At 39.4% G+C, this 23,600-nt stretch overlaps 1 protein-coding gene across 2 annotated transcripts; it reads left to right on the top strand.

The window, feature by feature from the left end:
• The first annotated feature begins 1,202 nt into the window (after positions 1-1,202).
• Positions 1,203-7,866, top strand: LOC133301620 (indole-3-acetate O-methyltransferase 1-like). 2 transcript variants are annotated; one of them, XM_061501266.1, is made up of 5 exons: positions 1,203-1,212; positions 3,683-3,777; positions 4,268-4,684; positions 6,002-6,277; positions 7,128-7,866. In XM_061501266.1, the coding sequence occupies exons 2-5, from the start codon at positions 3,703-3,705 to the stop codon at positions 7,482-7,484; spliced, it is 1,125 nt and encodes a 374-aa protein (XP_061357250.1). In that variant the 5' UTR covers positions 1,203-1,212; positions 3,683-3,702; the 3' UTR covers positions 7,485-7,866. The 2 variants fall into 2 exon arrangements, with proteins under 2 accessions (XP_061357250.1, XP_061357249.1); XM_061501265.1 differs by lacking the exon at positions 1,203-1,212 and having other exon boundaries at positions 3,581-3,777.
• Positions 7,867-23,600: the final 15,734 nt, after the last annotated feature.

Here is a 23,600-nt window from a genome sequence, read left to right as displayed (position 1 = left end):
CACCAAGAAGCATCCTTTCTCTTCAAAGATCACACCTTGAAGCTCACAATACCAAGGGAGAAGGTTCTCACTCCACACAACTCAGAGATAGCACCCTAAGCCTCCCCAAATAGTACCCACAACCAGCAAAACTGACCTTCAACCTCACAATACACTCTACTAAGTGTTTACCATGGTTTAGAGGGAAAAATCAAGGGAAATGAGTGAGTTTTGTTGAGTTTTCTTCAAGAAAATAGGGTGGCAAGCATGAGAGTGTCAAACTCAGAAATGGAGGCATGCAGAGGAGTGGTATTTCTGACCTAGGGAGCTGTGCTATTCTATTTATAGGCGGATTAAGCTTAATCACACTGTATTAGAACTAATAGCTACGCTTAGCATTTTAATCCCAAACTTACGATTCTGAACCTACTCATTTTTCTAAGATTTATCATATTTTTATTTTATTTTTCGCGGCACCTTTCCGGTACGCGCTTTTACTTAACCAGTATCAGTTTTGCCACCAGTTCTCATTATTTTGATCTGAAACTTGTTATGCTAGTCCTATATATTTTCTAGTTGTATATACATACTTTTCATAATTTTCTGGGATACTTCATCGGTACGCATTTATACCGTGAGGCAGAACCGGTATCTGCACTTTTCGTCAGAAAAGCAACTTTCAGCATTCTTAATCACTTATTATAATTATTTAAGCCTTCTCATAATTATTAAGGTCAATTATAGAATTATTTCATTAATAACATAATTATTTAGTTAATTTCCTTAATTAACGGTGCGAGTTCTTACATAAACGATCGAAGAATGAGATGTGGAGGTCACCTGATCCATGAAACTCACTGGCCAGGGGCTCCGCACCAAAAATGGCAGCACAAACAGCAGGCCAATCCTCTGATGTAGATCTGATAACAACATGCCCGTCAGTAGGCAATCCTAGGATACCGACCACATCCTGCAATGTGATAGTCATCTCACCTTGTGTTATGTGGAACGTATGTGTCTCTGGTCTCCACCTCTAGACCAGAGCACTAATCAATGGGGCATCAATCTGAAGAAAATTAAACAATTATCACATGTTGAGTCAATGTCTTGAATAATCACATCAATTGTAACGTCGGAAATTGCATACCTGGATATGTCGCATGCGTGCAACATGTATAAATCCAGCCTGTGTGAGGTAGTCGACAACAACCTCTAGAATAGCGCCGGTAGGTAGCCCTCCCTGTGGTTTTCCACGCCTGGTCTTCAATTTACGCACATGTTCCATATTCCACACTCGCTGTGAAATATGGCCACTCTGCGTCCTCTTCCGCATGACCTCCCATCTATACGGCCCAGATATGATGTACATAGTAGGATTGGTAGGCTCTGGATCGGATGTCGAACCAGCAGATGATGATGAATCACCCATGATAAACAACCATATAAAATAAAACAACATTGAAATTAATCACATGTACAATCTAATTTTATGTACAAATTAATTAAGTAATGCCCTAATTTATTATCAAAATTATTAAGCATGAACCGTACGTATTTACTACAATCGTAATTAATGACATAATATTAATACATAGTACACTAATTTATTTGTAATTAAATAATAATTAAACTTCGGACACTAATTAAATTGCAATGACATAATACTAAACCCTATATCACTAATAATTTCATAATTATATAATAATAATAACACCTATGTCACTAACAAGTTTTTAAAACACTACAACATTCATAACATGGTACACAAATTACGTAGTCACTATCACTATTTTCTAAATCACTAATATACGCTAAACCCCAATGCATAATTAAATTATAATAATAATAGCTACGTAACAAAAAAATCACACTAAGTCATTACAACATTCATAACATAGTACAAAATTCCTAAGTCACTATCATTATTTTCACAGCCTCTAATATACGATAAATCCTAACATATTCGTAACGTAGCACTGTAATTTAAACATATACATAGCAGGTATTAGGAACTTACCTAAGTTGGCAGAGCTTCGCTACAAAAAATCCCACGAATAGTTGAGAGCACAACTTGGTTAGAAAGAGGTTAGGGTGAGAGTGAAATAGTAAAAATGGAAAAATGGGGGTTTTTATAGGCTGGGTGGGTGACGCCCCTTTTGGGCGTCACATGTCATGCCTGGTTTGGGCGTGACCCACCAGGACGTGATGCCCTCTTTGGGCGTGACATGTGACACCCAAAAAGAGCGCGACATTGTGCAATAGATCCGTATTTATTTAAAAAACTGTAATAAATGCGTAATTATTTTATTAAAAAACATTAAATTAATTTTTTTGCCATAGAAAGTAAGCATGAAAACAAATAGATAGAATAACCTATCCCATTTTTAAAATCTATAAAAAAAAACTATGTAAAACATTTGGATAAATTTATATTAGAGGAAAAATTGTACGAAAAAAAAATATGAGAAGTGTTGTTAACAAAGAATAGTGGCCACACTCCCATTAAGAAAAAAAAAAACTTAAAAAGTGAGAACTTAATACTACCAAATTAAGGGAGAAAGAACGCTTGACAAAGTAAGAGAATTAGATGGAGTGGTTCTCTTATAACATGCATCATTACTAAATAATTTCCTCTACATTAATTTAAAGCTCTCTACCATTATATTATTATATATATGTAGCCTCGTTAATTATTTATATTTGGGTCATGATGCCTTGAACTAATCTTCTGCTATTTAGGGCGAAAGGGCTATCTATAACATTGTATAATATGAAAATCTATATATACTATATAGCACTTACTACCTTACGATTTTGTACTTGTTTTTGCGGATTGCATAATTTATATCACAAGCTAAGATCAACGTATATGGGAACCAATGCTATATAAGTCCGAAAGCACTCTATATATTTTGGCTTTTCAAAATGGTTGGTATATATTATATATATTTCTCCAATAAGTTTATTACGTATACAGAAATAATATAGTCTTAATTACTTTGCAAAATATATTTCATGATTATGCAATGTGTTTGATCTTTAAATTATAAGAAAACTCTTGCTCATCTTAAGATTGTTCCTGATAATTTGAAAAATTAAAATTTCAGATTGATCATTTGAAATTGTGGTGCTAATTTGCTTGAGTTATAAAATTGCTGAAAAACCATAAATTGAGAAAAACTTCTAAGGAACTATAAGGAGAGTGGTGCAATGCAAAGTTACTTGGCAGATTATTTATTCATTTATTTGCAGTGTCATCCAAGGGATAGCAGTTTAATTCAATCCCAACAATTTTATAAGTTGCTTGCTGAATATAAAAACCAAAATCCGGCGTCAATCTTGGGCCTTCCATCTCGCATGTGAGGCCCATATTCTATACTCAACAACTTTTTATGTATTTTATTTTCATGTACTTGGTTTTTCCCATTTTAATTGTTAAGTAAATCAATAATTGCTGTTTTTGAGACTTGCCCTTTGTATCTAGATGGTAGCTAGGAACCTATGGAATATAGCAGGCATAATTCATAATAGTGTTCCCCTCGTTTGTCTATATATATTAACTCTATGCTCTCTCATTTTAGCCCTTATAGACACCTAGAAACCCAACACCAAATATACATGACGCTCTCACCCTCTTTCTCCATTTAGTTTCTAGTTCATATATTTCACTTCATAGTGAAGGTTTATATTGAGTATATGGGAGACAATGTTGTAGTATCCAACATGGAACTAGAGAGGTTACTTTGCATGAAAGGAGGCAAAGGAGAGGCTAGCTATGCCAACAATTCCCAAGCACAGGTATCCTCTACCTTCTTTCTATATCTTTCTAATTCTTCTCTCTCCCTCTCCATTTACAAACATAATGAAGCCTCCAAACTCAGCTTTTAGCTATCAAAGTATGAATAAAAAGTACTTTTTTTTCACATACCCTCAAACTCAAAAGTAAGTGTTTTTTATTTTTTTTTATTAAATATAATGGTGGCACTGGGTTCAAACCTATGAACTCTAAACAAATCCTAGTGAGTTATAAATAAGCTTTTGATATATACATGTATATATGCTCACATAAGGTCTATATATAGTAACATACATATATAGACGGATAATATGTTGTTTTTCAAAAATAAAAATCACTCCCCGTTGAATTCGGACGAGGCCAAATATATTTGCAAAGAAGTTTTTTCTCGAAAACAAACCCGTGATCTTTACTACGGTTATATGCTCACCCTCATTTTTGAAAGAAAAATTTCCCATTATAATCTATGATGATTTCTGTACATATGTGCAGGCCATACATGCCGAGTCCATGCTACACCTTCTGAAAGAAAACATGGATGGTGTTCAGCTTCATGCCCCTAACATCCCATTTGTGGTGGTGGACTTGGGGTGTTCATGTGGCAGCAACACCATCAACGTGGTGGATGTGATCATCAAGCACATCATCAAGCGTTATGAGGCTTTAGGATTAGACCCACCTGAGTTTTCTGCTTTCTTCTCAGACCTTCCTAGCAATGACTTCAACACACTCTTCCAGCTTCTTCCACCGCTAGCCAACTATGGAGTCAGCATGGAAGAGTGCCTTGCTGCCAATAACCACCGCTCCTACTTCGCTGCCGGAGTCCCCGGTTCTTTCTATCGGAGGCTTTTTCCGGCGAGGTTCATTGACGTTTTCCACTCAGCCTTTTCCTTGCATTGGTTATCTCAGGTATTCAAGTCTTGTTAATATTTTTCTCATTCTTTTTCTTTTTCTTTTTGTCTTTTTCTTCTCTTGATGTATTTATATAGTTTTGTTTTGTTTTGTTTTTTCAAAAAAAGAAATAGAAAATAAAGGTAATATGAATATTTTCATTTTTATTAGATGATAAATTTTTCTTGAACTTTCGATGTAACATGAACTGGTCAATTAATTGCACAAAATTATTAGATTTCAAATCATTCTGTGACTTCTCTTTCTTTTCTAAAGCTTTTGATCAAAATTCCAACTTTAAGTTACTATACAATTCTTGAAAACTTTTGGTGAATAACGATTGCGTTAGTTTGCTAGACAGCTTTTAAGCGTTTAATTTTCTCCCTTTTATGACTTTCATATATAAGGTCTCTTTCACACTCCCACCCCACTCATCAAAGAATCTACGTAGTCTCTAAGCAGTAATTTCTACGACAAAATAAAAAGAAATATTTGTCACTTTCTAAGGATAATATAATAAATAACCCCTTACACGAGTAATGCATTAATTTGAAGGCCAAGTCCTAAATTATGGTCAAAAGTTTATACAACCAATTAATCCATGGTCTCTAGAGTTGGAAAAACGACCTTATTTCAGGTTCGTAGCGATGTATCTGGACTGATTCTCAATCCATGTATAGTAAACAAATAATGTTCTTCAACTTCATGCATTTTTTTTTATTTGTAAGTATACGGGGCCGGCTGGATTTGATTAGCAAATGAGAGACATGCTGACGTGTTGAACTGCGTTCAATATTTTGACTTTTGGTTTGTCACAGAACCAATTTTCTCAAAATCTTAATATAGTAGGTAAAAATATATAAATGATTTTTATATTATATTTTTAATACATCATCTCACACATGAATCTTTTGAACTTGAAGGATGGACAATGTCTATGCCCATTTATCTTGTATTAAGAAAAAATTCCACATTATTTATTAAAAAAATTGGGGTGGGAAGGACCAACTTAGACAACTTAGTCATAGAGCTTTTAATATTATATTTTACAACTAATTGATCTCCTAAAAGATTGACCTATTAAAGTGTAGGTATATAAATAATTTTTATATTAAATTTATATCCTTAACCTTACCCTCGCAAATTAGGGAGCATTCTGTAACACGATTTGTCTTTTATATTATATATATTTCTAATATATATATATATATATATATATATATATATATATATATATATATAAATAAAAGAGTAAGACTGCCTACAAAATTATCTTAACATTGGAGTTTAATGTGGAATAGTTTTTTTTTCTGATATGATATTTGTGACATGCAGATACCAGAATCTGTTCTGGACAAGAGATCAAGTGCATATAACAAGGGGAGGGTGTTTATCCATGGTGCTAGTGAGATGACAGCAAATGCATACAAGAAACAATTCCAAACTGACTTGGCAGGCTTCCTGAGGTCAAGGTCAGTGGAGATGAAGAGAGGGGGGTCAATGTTTTTGGTTTGCTTAGGCAGAACTTCAGTGGACCCTACAGACCAAGGTGGGGGTGGCCTCCTCTTTGGGACCCACTTTCAGGATGCTTGGGAAGATCTTGTCCAGGAGGTAATTATCATATTCACAAACATTTTTATGCATGCTAGTGTGTGAAACAGTGCACACCACAACCACACAGTCTATATATTTGTCATTGGCAGACCAAAAAGGACTTTTAGACACAATAGGGAGATAGAAAAAGACAGAAATGATCAATTGTTATAGTCTTCACAATAACTTATCATCAATTTTTATTTCACTTGCCATGATTAACAATTTTTATTTCACTTGCCATGATTCAAACAAGTTGATCCTTAAATCCATCATCATGTTGGAAGAAATAATAATTAACAGCTGGTCCAAAATATTAACCAACAATTTGGTTTTGGATGTATAGAACACACATAATCATCATCATACATTAAAGCTAGACAAGAAGGATGTTTGCATTCATCTGATTCATTTTTATCTAATGATTTGTGAACTAAGGGACCCAAAAGTACAGTCTTTGAACAGTGCCAAAGTCTTCTACCTACTTATTATCCTCTACCACATCATGTTAATTAGGCATTCAATACATTAATAAACAGAGTACAGAATATAATTAGACCTTCATAATAGGACTCAGAGTTATTTTGTAGCACATAAAATATGTCTAAACTCTAAACATTATTTGAGAATTGGCATCAAACTTAAAAGGACAATTTTCTAAGTCACTTCAGTTGGAAAAACCTCTTTCATCAAAAGCAAAATCTTTAATCAAGTGTATGAGGTCATGAGTACACAGTTTCCAACTTTGGTTGAGAACGGTCAATTGTCTCCTTTTCAAGCTTTTTCAACCAATCTAAGCATATAGTTTCCTTTTATGTATTGATGTGTCTATGGTATATGGATTAATTAAATCATAGCTTGATCACAGGGATTAATTAGCAGTGAGAAAAGAGACAATTTTAACATCCCAGTTTATGCACCAAGCCTGCAAGACTTCAAGGAGCTGGTTGAAGCAGATGGTTCATTTGTCATAAACAAGCTTGAGGTTTTCAAAGGAGGAAGTCCTCTCGTGGTGAACCAGCCAGATGATGCAAGTGAAGTAGGAAAGGCTCTAGCCACTAGCTGCAAGAGTGTGTCTGGTGTCCTTGTTGATGCTCATATTGGTGACAAGCTTAGTGAGGAGCTGTTTCTGAGAGTGGAGCACAGAGCCACAAGTCATGGCAAAGAGTTATTAGAGCAACTTCAGTTCTTTCACATAGTAGCATCCCTTTCTCTTGCTCTATGACAAGAGACAGAACAAAGACCCTTTAGAAAAGGGCATAGTTCTCTTATCCCTCACTTTTCTTTTTGTGTGTTGTTTTACACTTTTACTGCATAGAAAGAGTCAAAACACACAAGAGAGAGAGACAGAAAAGAGAGGTTCACCTCTTCCAACCTCTACTTTCTCCCTCTTTTGAGGTGTTTTTTTGTGTGTTCTTGCTGACCATAGTTTCTTTCTACACACTATGTGCTTTCTGACTTGTGTCCCCTTGGATCCGAACTAAGAAAGCTAGGAAACTCTCTTGTTTTCTTCATAGCTTTTCATAGTGTGTACATGTTCATATTTTGTGAAAGTAGCATGAATGGAACGGTGTGCCTTTTGTACCTATAACAAGCTGGAATGTTGAATATGGCATTTGATGAGTCACATGTTCCTTTCTTTCTTATGTTTATCAATCAGTACTATATGTGTATGCGTGTGTGTGTGTGTAACGAATCTAATAGGATGCTAAATATTGGTTAGTTATTGGCTGTAATTATTGAAATGTGGAAACAAGGTTCTCCTTTTAAAGGCTTTGACATATTCCTTGTCCTCATTTCTAAGGAACCTGACTTTTACCATCCAGATCATATTGAATCATATCAACCATGTTTTGCCAAAAATGTGCTATGCTGAGATCAAGAACAAAGCCTGATATATCAAACATGCCGTGTATACCCAGAATATTAACATTACATCGTATTAAGCGGTGCTTAATTAAAAAAATGCGGAATATTCTTTTTCTTTTCAATTATGACATCATTATCGATTACCAACTTGATTACTTAATCAGTTTCATAAAATATCGCCTGTATGTAAATTGCAACAAGACATCTACTGAAATACCTCAATATATATAAATAAAGTGTGTATCTAAATCACGGTATTACATCTCGTAATCCGGACAGTATCCTGATACATTAATACAACTCCAAAGACTCAAGACATAAACGAGACATAACAACACTATGTGTCATGGACAATTCCCATGCTCACCGAATAAACAGCGTAAACAACAAGTCTCAACATAAAACTCCATAAACATAAACTGAAGCTATAAGCATATAAGCAGCATGCAAATCCAGCATCCAACATGTCAGCATAAATAACAGCAAATCTAACTCACCTCCGGCCTCCTGCCGCCTGAGGTCTCAACATTACCTGACCCTGAAATAAGTATTCCCCAAACGTGGGGTGAGATCTCTAAACTAAAAATCTCAGTAAGACAAGGGGTCCTCAAGGATCTTCCACCCCAAGCTCACTTACATGTGCAATATAAGTTCAAAAAGCATTTATATCATTATCAGTTCCAAAACTATGTAGTGCAACAGTTATCTATGGCATGTGTGTTTATCACTATCTACTGGCCAGAGAAATGTAGGAATACGTCTATTCCCTACATGTAGTACAAGGAACACCGCTTGCACCTCACCCACAGCCTCACCCTCTTGTATGTTCCACATACTCAGGCTTACCGTATAGGTGGAACACCTCCATGCATATCAACAAGGCACTAACATACAATAGCTCAACAGCATTTCAAAAACATCAAAAGCATGTAACACAACATGCATATACCATATCCCCATGGGACATGGTGGAACCACAACATGGCTAAACCGAGGACACGAAAGCTTACCTCTAAGCTAGCTATCCAATGCTACAAGCTCAAAGTCCAACCACAGCAGATCACAATCTGATATGGACCAAATATAAATCAATAAACATGTACCACATGCATACAAATTAAAGACAACGCCTTTTCATTACGTTTTCAAGTCTTAAAGCTTCTAACAAAGCCACAAGCCCTCAATCCCATGATTCTGGCTTAGTCCATTAAATACAGAAGTTCAACTTCATCAAACTAGGGTCCACAAACTCCTAATAGCCTACTGTAGACACAGCACAGCTACTGTTCTGCGAAATCCAAGAATATCCGGATATTCCTCGGGACCATATCCGGATATGCAATATCCGGATATCTCACTGTCCATATCCGGATATGCAATATCCGGATATACAGATTCACATATCCGGATACCCAGTATCCGGATATCCCAAAACCACATATCCGGATATCCAATATCCGGATATCTGTTCGACAAATATCCGGATATTTCACGACAGAATGCAGTTTCTGCATTTTCGTGAAGATATCACTTAAAGGTTCCCTTTTTACCGATTTTAAACACCTAATCATGCATTTCTAGACGTGTTCAACATTACCCAACAACAAGTTATCATCTTTTAGTCATTAGATGCATCAAGGTACCATTTTTAAGCCTTAAAACTCAAGTTAAAGGTTGGTACAACATACCAAGGCTCAAAACTCAGAATGGAGATGCTCTTGGAGCTCACCCACAGCCCCAACACCTCTGACTTCCAAGGAAAACGAAAATGGCTCAACAAGATGAGTTCTTTCTTCCCCAACGGTGATACTTTGTAGCTCAAAATGCCTTAACAAAGGCTCAACCAACTCAAGCTCACCAACTCAGCCCACTGCCCTCAAACACAGTAGCTGGAACACCAAGACAAGCTATCTTTCACCCTCACCAAGCCACCCACAAGTGTTTACAAGGAGGAAATGTGAAGAAAATCAAGAAAGATCACAACTTAGCTCAAGAAATGGAAGGAAAGCCAATGGAACAGTAACCACCAGATGGTCAGCCCCAAACTCACGTATAGAAATCTGATCCTAGGGTTTTGTGCCCATAATGAGAGTATTTATAGCCAAAACTCACTTAAGCACGCAGTATTAACTTTAATTGTTACGCTTAACATTTTAATCCCAAACTTTGGATTATGAAACTACATAAACTTTCAAGAATTAACATATTTTTCTTATATTTTTCTGAACACCTTTTCCGGTACGCGCTTTTTAAAGCCAGTACCGGTTTCTAGCACCAGTTCTCATTATTTGGACTTGAAACTCGTTTTACAAGTCCTACATATTATTCTAGTAACTATCATGCACTTACTTTAATTTTCCGGGATACTTTTTCGGTACGCATTTATACTGACTAACAGAACCGGTTTCTGCACTTTTCTTCCGAAAAGCGACTTTCAGCATTCTAACTCACTTATTATGATTATTAAGCCTCATAATAATTATTAGGGTCAATTGTGGAATCATTTCCTATTTTTGCATAATTCATTAATTAAATACCTTAATTAACAGTACGGGTTCTTACAATATACATATTTAATTGGTAGAAAAAACAAACAAAACCTCACTAAAAGTAAAGGTGAACACACAATAGCAAGACCAGAAATCCTCTTGAAACAAACAGAAAATATCATGAAAGAAAGAAAAAAACAGGAAAAAGAAAGTGAAAGTCCCTTTAAAATTCCAAAATGCACCACACTGTTATTTTACAGGCCCTATAACTGGTGCTCACACACATAAATACACAAACAATTCTCTGAATATACCTCTATTCTATTACTGATTCTGCCTCGCCGTTTTACAAGAGTTACAGTGTGCTATTTATAAGCAATAACAAATGATTAAGAGTGATAATGACTAACATAGGAAATCTAAACATATTAATTGTCCACTAACAGATACCTAAGGACACATCTCTTCACCATAAACCTTTCATTTTCTATTTTTCTTTTATTTAATTTAAAACGTATCCCAACAAAATTCCCGCATAAGCTTTAAATTCTTCGACCATCCTTCATCCCAATCTTCTTCTTGAAATTTTCTAATAGCAAAGTTGACAATGGCTTTGTAAATATGTCACCCACTTGATCTCGGCTTGCAACATGAGTGAGCTCCACCTTTCCTTCCTTGACTTGATCCCGGATGAAATGAAACCTGACATCTATATGCTTACTCCTCTCATGGTTGACCGGGTTCTTTGCTAACTCGATTGCAGACTTGTTGTCAACCCGGATCTCGGTTGGGCTGACTTGTTCTTGCTCCAATTTACTCAATAGATTCCCCAGCCACATTGCGTGACAAACGCACCAGGATGCAGCAACGTACTCAGCTTCGCATGTAGATAAAGTCACAATGGGTTCCTTCTTTGACTCCCACGTGAATGCCGTGTTTCCCATGAAAAACACATAGCCATTCGTGCTCTTCCTGTCATCAACATCTCCACACCAATCGCTATCTGAATATCCCACCAGCTTGTACTTGTCTGACTTCCAATAATGAAGTCCTTGCGAGATTGTTCCTTGAACATATCTCAATATCCTTTTTGCTGCCTTCCAATGTGTGTAGCTCGGATCTTCCATGAACCGGCTTATAATCCCAACACTTAGACACAAGTCTGGCCTCGTACAAGTTAAATACCTCAAACATCCTACTAGACTCCAGTAATTACACGGATCAACTCTTTCTCCTCCATCATACTTCGAAAGTTTTAAGTCGGGTTCCATAAGAGTTGAAACCGGATTGCAATCTATCATTTTAAACTTCTTCAGGATATCTTTTGCATAAACTTCTTGAGATACGAAGATCCCGGATTTGTCTTGTCTGACTTCCAGACCAAGGAAGTATCTCATCAGACCGAGATCCATTATCTCGAACTCTTTTGTCATTTTCTTCTTGAAGTCTTGTATCATCCCTTCATCATTTCCCAAGAGGATTAGATCATCAACATATAAAGCAACCAGTAAAATATTACCTTCTTTCTTCTTCACATACAGGGCATGTTCATATGGACATTGCTCAAATCCGTCCTTTTTGAAATAAGAGTCAATACGGGTATTCCAAGCCCGCGGTGCCTGCTTCAGCCCATACAAAGCCTTCTTCAGCCTTAACACTTTTCTTTCTTGTCCAACTTTCATGAAACCCGGAGGTTGTTCGAGATATACCTCCTCCTCAAGTACACCGTTTAAGAATGCCGATTTCACATCCATCTGATAGATCGGCTATCCAAGCTGGGCTGCATGTGAGATCAACAACCTGATTTTCTCCATCCTCACTACGGGTGCAAACACCTCGTTATAGTCTATTCCAGTTTTCTGCTTGTACCCCTTTACTACTAGCCGGGCTTTGAATCGCTCAATCTCCCCGTTAGCATTCATCTTCTTCTTATATACCCACTTCACACCGATGGGCCGACTTCCTTTTGGTAGCTCGGCTAACTCCCATGTCTTAGTCCGCTCAATAGCTTTTATCTCTTCTTCTATAGCAGATTGCCATTTTTCATTTCGGACAGCTTCCTCAAAGCTCAAATCCTCAGAATCTGCTAACAAGCAAACGAGATGTGCTTCGTTAGTTGATTCATACAAGTCTTGCAAGCTTCTCATTCTCGGTTGTCTCTGCTCTTCTTCATCATCAAAGACTTCAGGATTTTCCAGTATATGGGTCGAAAGATGTCCGACCTCAATTGATATATTTTCGGGTTCCACATTGACCCCGGATGTACTATTCTAGTCCCATTCATCTTCTTCATTCACTTTCACATCTCGGCTTACCAACACCTTTTTATTGACGGGATCCAACAACTTGTACCACTTCGTCTTCTCATCACATCTAATAAACACAAACTTCTTACTCTTGTCTTCAAGCTTCGTTTTGAGCTGGTCTGGTATGTGTGCATACGCAACACTACCAAAAATCTTGAAATGAGCCACTGATGGCACTCCATGCTTCCTGTGGGGTTTTATCATTTACACTTGAATACGGACATCTATTCTGCAAGTACACAGCGCATTGCACGGCTTCTCCCCAAAACTCGTTAGGCATATTCTTAGTCTTTAATATAGAACGCACCATATCCAAGATAGTCCGGTTCTTTCTTTCTGCAACTCCGTTTTGCTGTGGTGTGTACGGCGCGGTCAGGAACCGCATTATCCTGTGTTCTTCACAATACCTTTTAAAGGTTGTTGAAACGTACTCACCACCTCAGTCAGAACGGACCGACTTGATGTATCTCCCGGTTGCATTTTCTATCATCACTTTAAACCTCTTAAAGGCCTCTAGCACCTCGGACTTCTCCTTCAGAAAATATACCCAAGTCTTACGACTGAGATCATCAATAAAAGAAACAAAGTATCTCATTCCACTGAAGGACCCCGGAGTTATGGGTCCACACAGGTCGGTATGTATCAACTCCAAAGGCTGCTTAGCCCGGTATCTTGCCATCCTTTGGAACGGGCTTCTTGCGTGCTTACCCAGCACACAGTCTTCACAGAACTTTCTTTCGAAATTTATCTTTGGCAGTCCCATTACCATGTTCTTCTTCATCAGCTTGGCTAGACCACTGTAATGAAGGTGTCCAAATTGTCAATGCCATAGAGACATCTTATCCTCCACCTCGGCTTGCAGACAGCCGATCTCCACGCTCCTCAAACTCAGCTTGTACATTATGTTCTTTTCCATCTGAACTCGGGCTATCAGACGCCCTTGTTTATCTTTCAATAGTAGAACTCGGTCTGTCATTAGAACCGAGTAACCTTTCTCCATCAACTGTCCAATGCTCAAAATGTTACTTTTGAGCTCGGGCACATAGTACACATCTCGAATTGTTCCAACCCGTCCATCTTTTTGTAGAAAGCAAACCGTACCACGACCTTTCACATCAATTTTGGACGCGTCTCCAAAAGAGACATGTCCGGCTTCCACCGTTCTCAACTCTTCGAACAAATGTTTGTAACCACACATGTGATTACTGACACCAGTATTCAAGTACCACTCCGTCTCACTCTTCGAGCTAGTTTCACCATGTGCTTACATCAAAACTCCTACATCTCTTATTTCTCCTTCTGCAACGAAGTTTGAAGTCTCGTCAACTCTTCTTTCATCTCGGCAATCTTTAGCAAAATGCCCAACTTGGCCACAGTTGTAGCATCTGTCCGAGTTGCAATCTTTTACGTAGTGACCATACTTGCCACACTTATAACATTCTATATTACTTTGATTCGACTATCGGCCTCTTCCACCTCGGCCACGTCCTATACCTCTCTAGTTTTGCTGACTCGTCTCAGCTCTTTCTTCATGTTTCACCTCCTGACCTCGGTCATGACCACCTCGGCCATTTCCACGTCCACCTCGTCCATGACCTCTACCTCGGACATTCTGAGAGTACAACACCTTTTCATCCTTAATTGTTGCTTTTGTCTGGAGTGCTTGCTCAAGAGACTCCTCCTTCTTTTTCTTCTTGCGCTGCTCATGCGCTTCAAGAGAACCAGCTATATCTTCAACAGAAAGCGTAGCGAAGTCCTTAGACTACTCAATTGCACATACCACGTTTTCGAAGTCGTCTGTCAACGACCTCAGATATTTTCAACAACTCTGGAGTCGGTCAACACCTCTCCATTTCGTTTCAACTGGTTCACCGCGGTCTAAACCCTGGTGATGAAGTCCGACACTCCTTTGGTTTCCTTCATCTTCATCCCCTCCAACTCTCCTCGAAGAGTTTGAAGTCTGACCTGCTTCACACGGTCCGCGCCTTTGTAGGCCGTCTCCAATATATCCCAGGCCTCCTTTGCCGTCGTTGCGCCTCCAATATTTTCAAGACCATCGCTTTCTTCAACAACTTGAATCATCATAAAGAGTGTCACTGCATCCTTTGTTCTCGACGCACTCAACTGCTTAAGTTGATTTGTTGAATATCCTTCCGTTGATTCAGGTTCTACGAACCCATTTTGAACTAACCCCCAACTGTCATAGGCTCTTAGAAAAGCCTTCATTTGGATACTCCAGTTTTCATAGTTCACCTTTGTCAGGCGAGGCACTGGCAGACTATTACTCATATTCTCCATTGGCTCAAGCTCTGATACCAATTTGTTATTTTACAGGCCCTATAAGTGGTGCTCACACACACAAATACACAAGCAATTCTCTGAATATGCCTCTATTCTATTACTGATTCTGCCTCGCCGTTTTACAAGAGTTACAGTATGCTATTTATAAGCAATAACAAATGATTAAGAGTGATAATGACTAAAATAAGAAATCTAAACATATTATTTGTCCACTAACAGATACCTAGAGACACACCTCTTCACCATAAACCTTTCATTTTCTACTTTTCTTTTATTTAATTTAAAACTTATCCCAACACACACTCCACCAAAAGAACAGAACTCCAAGGCACCTTACATTTCTTTCTTCACTCAGATAGAAGTTGGGCATAATTTGGATGCTAAACAAATTTGACATTTTATGTTACAGAAAGCTTGCTGAGATTCACAATTCATTTTGAATTTTATTTTTTTAGGCCTATTTTGAAAATAACAATAGTATTTATATATCTGCAAGGTACTTCTAGAATCATCTAATACATTAAACTTCACTCTAAATATTTAATGCGCAGATTAAGTCCATGCATAAGTAATGCTTTACAACTACAAGTTCTTATTTTATATTAACAATATAATCATCATTAACCACCATTAAAAAGTTGCTCTAAAGATAAAATGTATTCTCCATACTAATAAAAACAGTTACTTCCTCAAGCTACTCAGGAATAATCATTGAGAAAGCGATCGTTAGAAGTTATAACCATAATAATGTTCTCCCTAGTAGTTGTTCTGCTTCTAATTCATCTTAATTCCATGCGTAAAGAATCAATTCAACCCAAAAGCTTAAGCTGATGGGTGAGGTTACATTCACGATTTTATATATCTCTAACACGCCCCCTCACACCAGAGCCCATTGGGCTTGAAAGGTGGATAATGCATCAGGCCCAACCTACTTATGCTAAAAGACTCCCCAAGACATAATTAATTATCAATAAATGGGGGGCGAGGATCGAACTCGTGACACCTAAGCTTTGATACCATGTATAGAACCAATTCAACCCAAAAGCTTAAGCTGTTGGGTGAGGTTACATTCATGGTTTTATACATCTCTAACACACTGGGCTTGAAAGATAGACAATGCACGTAAGGGTGTTCAAAATGTTCAAAAGAACCAAACCAATCCATAACCAAACTGCTCCACATTTAAAAAATCGATTTTTTTTATAACCGGTTTCATACAAAACTGCTTTTTATTTTATAAACTGGTTATTAACTGATGAGCCTTCAATAAAGTAACCAAACCCATTAATTAGGAATTAGTATATATAGAGATGTTTAAGGTGTGATTTCTTTATGCATGAAATTAAGCAAATGATGAATGAGGTTTTGGGAAAAGATCACTGGGGATCTCTTGAGGCCTAGGTATTTGGCTTTAAGGGTGAGCTGAGACCTTTGGTTTATCTTTTTCTGCCTTGTTATTTACTATCGTAATTGTCTCCAATAGAGGAGTCTGTATGGCTGATGAAGCTCTGTTTCTCTGTTGTTGTTGATGTTATTGTCAAAGAGTCGTCTCCATCGTATTGTCTAGTAGTGAATTGAAGTGATTTTACTCTTATTTGCTATCATTTGTCTGTTAAATTGAGTGGGTTCCACCAATTTGGTATCAAAGCACTACAATCCTGGGAGTGTTTTTGATCCAGATATGTTAAAAAAAAATATCCAAGATCTTATTCAGATCTTAAAAAAAACAATTTTAGGAACATATCTATAAAAAAACGCAGAAACTCTACTGATTCAATGTTTCCAACATTTTATGGAGAAGGAGACGACGCTGGGGGTCGGCAAATTTCTATGGAAAAACATTTTCAAGAAAAACAAATAAATGAAGAAAATGAGCAATTGGCAGAAACCCTAAGAGGGTTGAAAGGATGTGCGCTCTATTATATAGGTGTTTGTAACACCCCTATATATCCGGTAATGTTATCATACTATCGTATTAAGCTGCACTTAATTAAAAATGCGGAATATCTTTTTCTTTTCAATTATGAAGTCATTATCATTACCAACTTGCTTATTAATCAATTAATAAAACATCGCTTGTATGCAATTGCAATAAAACAGCTAACTAAAATACCTCATTAATTAAAATAACATAAGTATATCTCTAGTCACGGAGTTACAACACGTAGACCGGACCAACTAGCAGTTTATACAAATCAACTCAAAAGTACTAACAACATGGTGGCATAGACAACTCTCATGCTCACCCCAAATAAGGCAACAAAACCCAACATAAGTCTCAACTCAACAGCAACATAAAGATAAAGGCGGAAAATATAAACAACATCCAATCCAGTCATGCCAACATAATATGAACAGCACAAAACATCAACTAAGCTCTGGCCTCCTGCCACCAGAGACATCGGTCTCCATACTACCTGAACCTTAAATAAGCATTCCCCAAACGTGGGGTGAGATCTCTAAACAAGAAATCTCAGTAAGGCAAGGGGTCCTCAAGGATCTTCCACCCCAAGCTCACTTAGGTGTGCAATATAAGTTCAAAAGCAGTTTATCATCATTAGTTCTAAAATAGTGCAATGCAGCAGATAATCATGTCATGTGTGTCAATTCTATTCTACTGGCCAGAGAAATGCAGGATTTATATACGTCTAATACCCACACATAGTGCAAGACGCCACTTGCATCCACCCCGGATCACCGTCTTGTATGACGCCACATACTCAGGCTTACCGTCAAGATGGAACAACACATGCATATTAAAAGCCATTACACATAAAGCTCAACAGCATTTCAAATATTCAAAGCATGTAACACAACATGCATGATGGGACCACAACATGGCTAAACCGAGGACACAAAAGCTTACCTTGCAAGCTAACTATCTAAGCCAAGAGTCCGTACAAGCTCAGGACCCACAAACAGCACAATCACAATCGTTTATAAGAGAAATATCATCAATAACCATACTTTAAAGGTTCGTTTCATTATGACAACATTTCTTTATTCGATTACGTCTTTTCTAGATCATAATTATCAAGAACTAAGTCCCTTAATTATAGGTATCATTGTTTCCCAACAGTAACACCAACTTCCTAGGCCATCAAGCCCACATGGGAACTGTCCCACGCACATCAAACTGATTTCTGGTCATTTTCACAGGTGGTAATCGATTACCAAGGGCTGGTAATCGATTACTGCACATGGTAATCGATTACCACCAGCAAGGTAATCGATTACCACACATGGTAACCGATTACCAATCAAAAGTAATCGATTACCACGCGGGCAGAACAACATTATGCATATTTTTTCTGCATAATCCGAAGCCAAATTGCCACCCCATGACCCAAGGTCCGGTTTTGACCCAAAACAGAAGTTCAATACCACATTTTATACTTAGATTAACAACCTTAAGCTTGAATGATTAAAGTTAACTCATTTCATAACCAAAAATAAGCCATTATCAAGGAAATTCAAAGGAAAGTTCAAGGTATACCAATGGAGGTTCAAACTCAGCAAAAAGAAGGCTCTTGGAGCTCTCCAATAAGGCTCAAAGATTCTGACTTTGCAAGAGCACGAAAATACAACACAAGGTTGGACCTTTCTCTTCAAAGATGGCTCTTTTAAGCACCAAATGAAATAACAATGGCTTTCCCAAAGAACACTCACAAACTCAGCCCACTAACACCCAAATACCAGAAGTTAAACTCAGCAAATTAGGATCTTTAACTCACACAAGGCTTGTCCTCACAATACTCAACCATTTTGGTGAAGGAACCATGACCAAAGGTGATCACTTTGGTGAAATAAGTGAAGGAGAAGCTATGGAGTGGAGAAGGGAAGGTGGCAGCTGAAAGGAACTAGAAATATCACGTAGCACAAATGTAATTCTGACCTAGGACATTGTGCCAAAAGCTTATATAGGCCCACTTAAACATTAAACACACAGATATAACATTACTTGCTACGCTTAGCATTTTAATCCCAAACTCAGGATTCTTAACCTACTCAATTTTATAAGAATTATCTTATTTTTCTTATATTTTTCGGAGCACCTTTCCGGTACACGCTTTTCATAGCCAGTACCAGTTTCTGGCACCAGTTTTCATTATTTTAACTTGAAACTCGTTTTACAAGTCCTACATGTTATTATAGTAATTATCATGCACTTATTATAATTTTTCGGGATACTTTTTCGGTACACATTTATACCGACTAGCAGAACCGGTATCTGCACTTTTCGTCAGAAAAGCGACTTCCAGCATTATTACCCACTTTCTATAATTATTAGAGCCTCATAATAATTATTAGGGTCAATTATGGAATTATCTCATTAAACTCATAATTAACTGATTAATTTCCTTAATTAACGGTGCAGGTTCTTACATTCACCGCACTTTTTTAGGATTTTGTCCTCAAAATCAGAATATACCTGTCTCGGAAATCTGAATACTGCCGGAGAAGCTCGTCCTCTCGCTCCCAGGTACACTCCTCAGGAGTCCTTCCTGACCATTGCACTTTGACCATCGGAATGATCTTGCTCCTCAGCTGCTTCTCGCCACGATCGAGAATCTTGAGTGGTCCGACGGAAGTTTTCAAGTTCTCCCGAACCTCCACATCATTCGGTTGCACCACGTGCGAAGGATCCGTTACATACTTCCGTAGCTGAGACACGTGAAACACGTCGTGGATGTTGGCCAAGTTCGGAGGCAAGGTAAGCCGGTAGGCAACAGGTCCTACTCTACCAAGAATCTGGTACGGCCCAATAAACCACGGGCTCAGCTTCCTCACTCCGAGTGCCCGTCCAACACCTGTGACAGGTGAAAGTCTCAAAAACACGTGCTCACCCTCACTGAACTCCAGTGGACGATGCTTGACATCGTAGTAACTCTTCTGGCGATTCTGCGCCTACTTAAGCTTTTCCCTGATCATCTGGATCTGCAGGGTGGTATCTTGGACAAAGTCCAAGCCAAACAACTCACGATCCCCAACCTCAGACCAACAGGTAGGTGTACGACACCTCCTACCGTAGCGCGCCTCGTAGGGTGCCATGCCTAGGCTAGCATGGAAACTGTTGTTATACGAAAACTCCACCAATGGAAGGTACCTATCCCATGCCGAGCCCTGCTCCAACGTGCAAGCCCGCAACATGTCCTCCAAGGTCTGGATAGTCCGCTCAGTCTTTCCATCAGTCTGAGGGTGATAGGTTGTACTCAGTCTCAACTGAGTCCCAAAAGCTCCCTGCAACGTCTCCCAGAACTGAGATGTGAACTTCGGGTCCCTATCACTGATGATACTCTCGGGCACCCCGTGAAGCCTCACGATCTCGCGAACATACAGTTTGGCCAACTGCTCAGTAGTGAAGCTCACCTTCACTGGAAGAAAATGGGCAGACTTCGTCAGTCTGTCCACAATGACCCATATCGAGACACAGCCAACCTGAGTCTTCGGCAAACCCACAACGAAGTCCATGGAAATGCTCTCCCATTTCCATTCCGGAATCTCAAGAGGTTGAAGTTTACCAGACGACTTCTGATGTTCAATCTTCACCTTATGGCAGATCAAACACTTGGACACATACACAGCTATATCCTTCTTCATTCCTGGCCACCAGAAATTCCTCTTCAGGTCTTGGTACATCTTTGTAGCACCAGGGTGAACAGTAAACTGTCCCTTATGGGCCTCCGCCATAACCTCTTCGGTCAAAGGACCTCGAGGAATCACAACACGCTTCTGAAACAACAGAAGTCCATCCTCATTCCAAGACACACCGTCTTGGTTCTTCACGTAGTTGAGACACTCTCTCTGCACTTGCGCCTCGTGGATCTTCTCCACAAGCTCATTCCTGACTCTCTCAATCTCCATCTCGAGAAATGCACCCCCAAACAAGGTTGTCACCTTCAGATCTCGAAACTTCTCTATGAGGTCGAAGTCACCCATCGTCAAACTGGATAGACTCACGGATTTCCGACTCAAAGCATCAGCTACCACATTGGCCTTGCCAGGATGGTACTTCAACTCAAAGTCGTAGTCCTTCAGAAATTCCATCCATCTCCTCTGCCTCATGTTCAGCTCCTTCTGATCAAACAGATACTTCAAGCTCTTGTGGTCACTGAACACCGCAAACTGCATACCGAACAGGTAATGCCTCCAAATCTTGAAAGCAAACACAATCGCAGCCAACTCCAAATCATGAGTCGGGTAGTTCTCCTCATGAGGCTTCAACTTCCTCGAAGCAAAAGCAATAGCTCTACCAGACTGCATCAACACACAGCCCAGCCCCTTTCCAGAAGCATCACAGTAAAGCTCAAACTGCTCCTAAGGATCAGGAAGGACCAACATAGGTGAAGTAGTCAATCTTTCCTTCAACTCCTGAATGCACGCCTCACACTCATGAGACCACACAAATGGAGTCTCCTTTCGGGTAAGGCGAGTCAAAGGGAGAACCATCGTGGAGAAACCCTTGATGAACCTCCGATAGTAATCTGCCAAACCTAAGAAGCTCCTCACCTCCGTGACTGTCTTGGGCCTCTCCCAATCTAGCACGACCTCAATCTTGTTGGGATCCACTGCAACTCCTTCCGCTGAAATCACATGCCCCAGAAACTTTACTGATTTGAGCCAAAACTCACACTTAGAAGGCTTAGCATAAAGTTTTTTCTCCTTCAGCACTTGCAGAATAATCCTCAGATGCTCCACATGCTCCTCCTTAGTCTTGGAGTAAATCAGAATGTCGTCAATAAAGACGATCATAAACTGATCCAGATACGGCTGGAAAATCCTATTCATGTAATCCATGAACATTGCCGGCGCATTGGTGAGTCCAAACGGGATCACCAAATTCTCAAAGTGACCGTATCTCGAACGAAACGCGGTCTTAGGGACATCTTCCGGCTTCACCCAAATCTGATGGTATCCGGACCGGAGATCAATCTTTGAATACACGCAAGTACCCCTGAGTTGATCCAACAGATCATCAATCCGAGGAAAGGGATACTTGTTCTTGATCGTCACCTTGTTCAACTGCCTGTAGTCGGTGCACAATCGCATTGTCCCGTCCTTCTTCTTCACAAAGATGACCGGTGCTCCCCAAGGAGACACACTCGGTCGGATGAAATCTTTCGCTGAAAGATCTTCAATATGCTTCTTCAGCTCAGCCAACTCCGGTGGCGACATCCGATATGGAGCTAATGAAATCGGCCCCACACCAGGCAACAAATCAATGGAGAACTCTATCTCCCGCTTTGGCGGAAACTCAGGAATCTCCTCAGGAAACACCTCGAGGAACTCCCCCACCACAGGAATGCCAGTGATATCCTCTTGTGTCCCACTCACCAAACCTCCCAACATGACATAACCAAATGCCCCTGCTCTCAAGGCCTTCCTAGCCTGTAGCAATGAAATATATGGCCAAGAACTAGCTATGGAATCACACGGAGACATCACCACGCGCTTTGCACAAAAATCAATCAGTGCACAGTTTCTAGACAACCAATACATACCCAGAATAATCTCCAAGTTGGCCATCGGCAATCCTATCAGATCCACCGAGAACTCACGGCCGTCCCACTGAAACGCTACATCGCGATGTACAGTGGTAGAATCACAAATTTCTCCGGTGGCGATAGTCACCCGCAACGGTGGAGAAAGCACAGACATGGGCAACTCAAGCCCTAAAGCAATCGGGGTAGCAACAAACGAATGCGTAGCCCCAGAATCAAACAATGCATCAACAATAATACCACCAATAGAAATAGTACCTCTAACAAGGTTCGGAGCACGGTTCGACTGCTGCCTATCCAAGGTGTACACACGCCCAATAGAAGGTGGCACCGCAGGTGCCGAAGTAGAAGCCATCGGAACCATCTGCAAAGGAACTGCCTAAACAGCTGCAGCTCTAGCCGTCGACGACAGATAGTCTCTAGAGAAGTGGCCCTCCTTGCCACACTGGAAACAGATCAACTGACCCGAAGCACAACGACCAGCATGCTCCTTTCCGCACCCCGCACATCTCGGAGTGGAAGGAGGCCTAGCAAAACTCCCCTGCTGTGAAGCAATCCTCTTGAACTGACCAGGCGCCTGCCTAGTCGCCAACTGTTTACCTTTGCCCTTCCCAACAAACTTCTTGTCCTTCCAAGAAGTAGGATGAGGAGTGGAACTAACGGTCGCCTTGGTCTCGTCGACCTTGGCCCTCTTGGCCTTGCTCGCTATGCAGACATCCTCAATGTCCTTACACTACTGAACCAGTGTACCAAAATCCCTCGAAGCAGCTCCAGCAATATGCTCAGCAATCACCTCACTAAGTCCTATGCAGAACTTAGCAGCCAGAAACATCAGAGTAGGAGGAACCATCCGGAAGTACGCAAACTTCACAAG

This window comes from Gastrolobium bilobum, unplaced genomic scaffold, assembly GCF_033153095.1.
Source record: "Gastrolobium bilobum isolate Gb01-03AN ecotype WA unplaced genomic scaffold, APGP_CSIRO_Gbil_v1 utg4620, whole genome shotgun sequence".
Classification (NCBI taxonomy): Eukaryota; Viridiplantae; Streptophyta; class Magnoliopsida; order Fabales; family Fabaceae; genus Gastrolobium; species Gastrolobium bilobum.
The sequence above is the reverse complement of the archived record's forward strand: the minus strand, read 5'-3'. Positions and strand labels throughout refer to the sequence as shown.

Coding starts and splice junctions, on each gene's coding strand:
- LOC133301620 (XM_061501265.1), top strand. CDS start 3,676: ATGGGAGACAATGTTGTAGTATCCAACATGGAACTAGAGAGGTTACTT. Junction 3,778..4,267: donor CCAACAATTCCCAAGCACAG/GTATCCTCTACC, acceptor ACATATGTGCAG/GCCATACATGCCGAGTCCAT. Junction 4,685..6,001: donor CCTTGCATTGGTTATCTCAG/GTATTCAAGTCT, acceptor TGTGACATGCAG/ATACCAGAATCTGTTCTGGA.